General features: G+C 46.1%; 1 protein-coding gene across 1 annotated transcript in view; it reads right to left on the reverse strand.

Annotated features, from left to right (window-relative positions):
* The window catches only part of CRAMP1 (cramped chromatin regulator 1), a 62337-nt gene that overhangs the window by 43637 nt on the left and 12700 nt on the right, over positions 1 to 6000 (reverse strand). Inside the window, exon 3 of the mRNA XM_007453576.1 lies at positions 1562 to 1715. Coding sequence (XP_007453638.1) covers positions 1562 to 1715 — 154 coding nt within the window. The remainder of the gene's footprint in view (positions 1 to 1561; positions 1716 to 6000) is intronic.

The raw sequence follows: 6000 nt of genomic DNA on the forward strand, positions 1-6000 counted from the left end.
ATACAGTGGAGAAAGGACAGCCTCTTCAATAAGTGGTGCTGGGAAAACTGGATAGGTACATGTAAAAGTATGAGATTAGATCACTCCCTAACACCATACACAAAAATAAGCTCAAAATGGATTAAAGACCTAAATGTAAGGCCAGAAACTATCAAAGTCTTAGAGGAAAACATAGGCAGAACACTCTAGGACATAAATCACAGCAAGATCCTTTTTGACCCACCTCCTAGAGAAATGGAAATAAAAACAAAAATAAACAAATGGAACCTAATTAAATTTCAAAGCTTTTGCACAGCAAAGGAAACCATAAACAAGACCAAAAGACAACCCTCAGAATGGGAGAAAATACTTGCAAACCAATCAATGGACAAAGGATTAATCCCCAAAATATAACAGCTCATGCAGTTCAGTATTAAAAAAACAAACAACCCAATCCAAAACTGGGCAGAAGACCTAAATAGACATTTCTCCAAAGAAGACATACAGATGGCCAAGAAGCAAATGAAAAGCTGCTCAACATCACTAATTATTAGAGAAATGCAAATCAAAACGACAATGAGGTGTCATCTCACACCAGTCAGAATGGCCATCATCAGAAAATCTAGAAACAATAAATGCTGGAGAGGGTGTGGAGAAAAGGGAACCCTCTTGCACTGTTGGTGGGAATGTGAATTGGTACAGCCACCATGGAGGTTTAAGAGGTTCCTTAAAAAACTAAAAATAGAATTACCATATGACCCAGCAATCCCACTACTGGGCATATACCCTGAGAAAACCATAATTCAAAAAGAGTCATGTACCAAAATGTTCATTGCAGCTCTATTTACAATTGCCAGGACATGGAAGCAACCTAAGTGTCCATCAACAGATGAATGGATAAAGAAGATGTGGCACATATTTTCATATATATATATATATATATATATATATATATATATATATATACATACATACATATATATATATACATACATATATATAAAAATATATACATACATACATATATATGTAAATATATACAGTGGAATATTACTCAGCCATAAAAAGAAATGAAATTGAGTTATTTGTAATGAGGTGTCCAATAAAGATGTAAAAAAAATAAAATTAAAATAAAAAAATAAATATATAAATAAATAAATAAAGATGGAGCCACGCAAACTGGACTCAAACACAGAGCCTGGAAAAAGAGCCTGGGAAAAGCCCTGGAACGCCAGCCCTCCACCCGGGCTGACACACACCAGGCCCTGCCCGACCCTAACCCCACTGGGGCCCCCTTGGGAGAAGGGCGGGCAACGGGGAGGTGTGATTCTGGATCACGGTGCCCTCCCTCCCAGGGGGGAGCGAGTCAGGGACTCAGACACCACAGGCTTCCTTGTAACTCAGCCTGACCACCAGTTACAAGGCCTCCTGTCAGCCAAAGCACCACAGGTGAGTACATCCCAGGCCGTGTGGCTGGGTGAGAATAATGCCAGAAGGTGTGGCCTGCAGGTTTGCGGAAGCCACGCTCCTGAACCAGAAGCCACCCCGCCTCTGGCCCCAGGAAGCCGGCCTAGGCACTCACCGTTGTCAAAGTCAATGTACTTGGTGATCTTGTGCCACGTGCGGTAGTAGAAGTGCCGGACCTGCTCCTTGTTCTTTACCATGCTGGCGGGCTTGCCTTTCTTCTTGTATTTCAGAGCAATGTTGTTCTGAATCGCTTCAAAGTCTTTCCCATGCTGGAAAAGAAAGTCCACATTAAAAGCACGAGGTTAGGGGCTTCCCTGGTGGCGCAGTGATTAAGAATCTGCCTGCCAATCCAGGGGACACGGGTTCGAGCCCTCGTCCGGGAAGATCCCACATGCCGTGGAGCAACTAAGCCTGTGCGCCACAACTACTGAGCCTGCGCTCTAGAGCCCGTGAGCCACAACTACTGAAGCCTGTGTGCCACAACTACTCAAGTCCGCGCACCTACAGCCTGTGCTCTGCAACAAGAGAAGCCACCACAATGAGAAGCCTGTGCCCCGCAACAAAGCGTAGCCCCCACTCACTGAAACTAGAGAAAGCCCGCGTGCAGCAGCGAAGACCCAATGCAGCCAAAAATTAAATAAATGAATAAATAAATAAATCTATATAAAAAAACTAGATTGTCTAATACTTTATAAAATAACACAAAGGGGGATAATAAAGCTAACTTAAAAAAAAAAAGCACGAGGTTATAGGGAGGGGGGGAGGGAGATGCAAGAGGGAGGAGATATGGGGATATATGTATATGTATGGCTGATTAACTTTGTTATAAAGCAGGAACTAACACACCATTGTAGAGCAATTATACTCCAATAAAGACGTTGAAAAAAAAACAAACACGAGGTTACAACAAGGCAGCCTTCTGTACAATGCAGACACTTCCTGAAAAGGGAGAAAAGGGACTGCTGTGGTTAAGCAAGTATCCTTCATGGCTCCTACTTGTGCATGAACTTCAACCTGGCTTCCCCAGAACCTCAGGTTTCAATTAGAATAATGGATAATGCAGCAACAGAACTATCATAGCACGTGGATACCAATGAGGCAAGGACCCCAGAGCAGTAGAAACATGAAGCTCATGACTTAGACAAAGGGCTTAATCTCCAGAGCTCTTTAGAGCCCATGCAATGAGACACCCCCATGAAGACAATAATCAGAAGACACAACACAAGGATGGAGGGGCTCAGGGTACTGTATATCTGGCATCTTAAAATAAAACAACACATCAACTATTCAGAAACAGCTTCACTGATTTGATCATACAAATGGTATTCTATGTTCGAACAGGGATAACAAATATGAATGTTTATTAAGAGAATCACGTAGAATATGCTCTGAATACATCTGTGGGCCTTCCTTCAACACCTCCATGCAAAAGCTGAGTACATATTATATTTTCAGAATGGAATTTATGTTCCAGAGAACAGTCCCCATCAGTGCTGTTCTGGTACTGATGCAATGAGAACCACGTACTGATACTACTCATCAACTACTGATACTTTTATCAAAACTAAGCCAGCAAGAAGCACTGGGAAGGACCTGGAGGTAACGGCACCCCAGCAGCATTGAGCACCTCTGGTACCCAGATCTTGGTTTCTAAATCCCACTTTCCAAAAGGAACCACGGCTCCTTGCCAATGCCAGGTCTGGGGCAGGGAAAATACCAGGTGAGTCTAGAATATCTTGTGGTGCCAGAAAGTGAGAAAGTGCTCAAAGCATAAGGGGAACATGTTAGAAGGACACAGCAGCCAACCTGAAGAGGCTCCCAGTGGGCAAATCTAGAACAATCTGGGCAACAAAATCACAATGATATGAATGGATTATGACCCATGGAAGAGGATAAGTATCCCTGGGTCCATACAGGTATAAAGAAATAATTGAATAAATACATAAATGGAGGAGAAGGGAGAGCTTTTCCTTGCATGGGATTTCCACTTAATAAATGTAGAAAGAATAACAGAATCAGCAGGTCATCACTGGGTAAACACCACAGTAATAGTTGTTCCAGGTAAGAAGAGGCAATGGTTGCTTAAATTAGTGGGAGAAAGAATGATGAGAAACAGGGTATTTACATAGTCTCAAAGTTAAAAAAAAAAAAAAGAAAAAAAGACTTGGCAGTGGAGAACCTGGGAGAACCTGGGAGATGCCACCTGAATGCAGTGATCAAGGTTCACACAGCCAGGCCTGAGACAGATCGCACTGCACACTCTGGACAGGATGCACCAAGGATGCACAGCAATCCCACGGTACTCTTGACAGAAAACACAAAACATGAACTTATCCGTGCGGAAACATCAGGTAAGCCCAATGAGGGGCACTTATGAATGAACAGACTTGGAATCTTCAAAAATGTCAAGGTCGTGAGAGACCAGGAAAAAAAGGGAATACTGAGGGACCTGTCCCAGGTGGGAGGACCCAGGAGCCATTGCAACCAAATGCAACGTGGGGTCCTGAACCAGAATAGGACATCAGTGCAAATACTGATGACATTACACTAACTCTCCTCATTTTGCCGGTCACCCTGCAGTTACGTGGGTGTCAGGAAAGCGGGTTAAAGGGCATGTGAGCATTCTCTGTACTCTTTTTGCAGCTTTTTCCAACTCTGAAATCGTTTCAAAATCTAAGGTCAAGGGCTTCCCTGGTGGCACAGTGGTTGTGAGTCTGCCTGCCAATGCAAGGGACACGGGTTCATGCCCTGGTCTGGGAGGATCCCACATGCCGTGGAGCGGCTAGGCCCGTAAGCCATGGCCGCTGAGGCTGTGTGTCTCGAGCCTGTGCTCTGCAACGGGAGAGGCCACAACAGTGAGAGGCCCATGTACCACAAAAAAAAGAAAAAAAATTAAGGTCAAAAAGTAAAAATGCTATGGGACTTCCCTGGCAGTCCAGTGGTTAAGACTACACACTTCCACTGCATGGGGCATGGGTTCGATCCCTGGTCAGGGAATTAAGATCCCACATGTCGTACGGTACAGCCAAAACAAAGAGTAAAAATCCTCAAAGAATGAAAGCTCACTCACTGTTTTAAAAGAAGCAATGGCAGGTGAACCAGAGCAAGGCAGAGCTGCAAATAAAGTGCCTTCCTCCAGCGTCCAGCTCAGGCACCACCTCTCCCACAAAACTCCCCTCAGCTCTTGACCAAGAACCGTGACGCAAACAAACACACACGGCCTCTAAATCTCAGGACTTCGTTTCATAGCTGAGTTAATGAACCCAGAGGTGACCTGACAGCCCAGATGGGGACTAGAATCTGGGCTTTGCGACTCCTCATCCTGCGTTCTCAAAGGACGCTGCCTTCTGAACTCTTGTGGCATTTGTCAGCATATACCTTCTGAGAGTCCCACTTCTTCTGTGCCTGTTACGTTTTCCCAGTAAGACTGCCAGCCCCTTAGGGGGGACTTCTTTGCATTTCTATACTTAGCCATGAGCTAGGTAAATAAAGGGTGGTGGCAACAACAGCAACAGTGAAAAAGGCAAAGTTGAAAGAGAAAACTATATGGAGGTGAAGCACACATTTCAAAGACTGAAAGGAGAACTCGAAGTATTCGTACAGCTGTCACAGAGATGGCAGGAAACAGGAGATGCCCAGCAGCTGGATTTGTAGGACACTGGGAAGTGCAGACAGAACATGGAAGGGGAAGCACAGCAGAGATGAGGCCTCCAGCAATTATCGACCCAGTGAAAAGCAAGCAGAAGATGCTGGCCACGCGGCTGCGAGTAAGATAGGAATCAAGACTGTACAGCAATATGGACAGACAGACGTAAGAAGGGAAAAGGAAAAGTTGGCAACAGGCTTTGTGAAATGGAGTATAGAGGATGTTGAGGACAACCACGCTGGTCCAGGCATTCATCCCACTGGTCTTCCCGCCAGCTCCCTGTCATGGGGGCCACAACCTTTACCCCTGGCCACAGGGAGGAGTCTGGGATGGGACCAGCCAAGGTGAGTTGTGCCCAGAACTGTCCTAACTAGCATGCAGGAGGGGTTGGGGAGGCACTCTCGCCCCTGGGGAGCATCTGAAGCAGGAGAGAATAAGCACAGGAATGTCACTCCCAACACACGGGGTGACAGGCAGAGGCCCAGTGACACCGAGGGAGTCCCTGCACACAGTCAGGTTTGATCCAGCCCCTCCGGTTCCCTCCCAGTTCAGTTCTGAGAGCTGCTCAACGCTCGGTCTTGCCCCTCTGCGCTACTCTGAGCTGGGTCTCTTCACTTGAGGCATAGCTCAGTCAGACAAGAGTGAATCAGAAAGGCAGGGAGGACCCTCATCAACACTGCAGAGGCCTGTGCTGAGCACCACGCCCCACAGGTGAAGATGCTCGTGGTTACATACGCCCTAGCCGACCAGCCGGTCATCAAGGCCCCACCAGAGTCCCACTGAGTTTTGGTCAGACACACGAAGCAACAGACATAAAGCCCACACTTGTGCATGCACGCTCTCTCTCCCTCTCTCCCTCCCTCCCTCCCTCCCTCCCTCTCTCTCTCCCTCTCTCTCCCTCTCCCTCC

This window comes from Lipotes vexillifer, unplaced genomic scaffold, assembly GCF_000442215.2.
Source record: "Lipotes vexillifer unplaced genomic scaffold, Lipotes_vexillifer_v1.1 scaffold914, whole genome shotgun sequence".
NCBI lineage: Eukaryota > Metazoa > Chordata > Mammalia > Artiodactyla > Lipotidae > Lipotes > Lipotes vexillifer.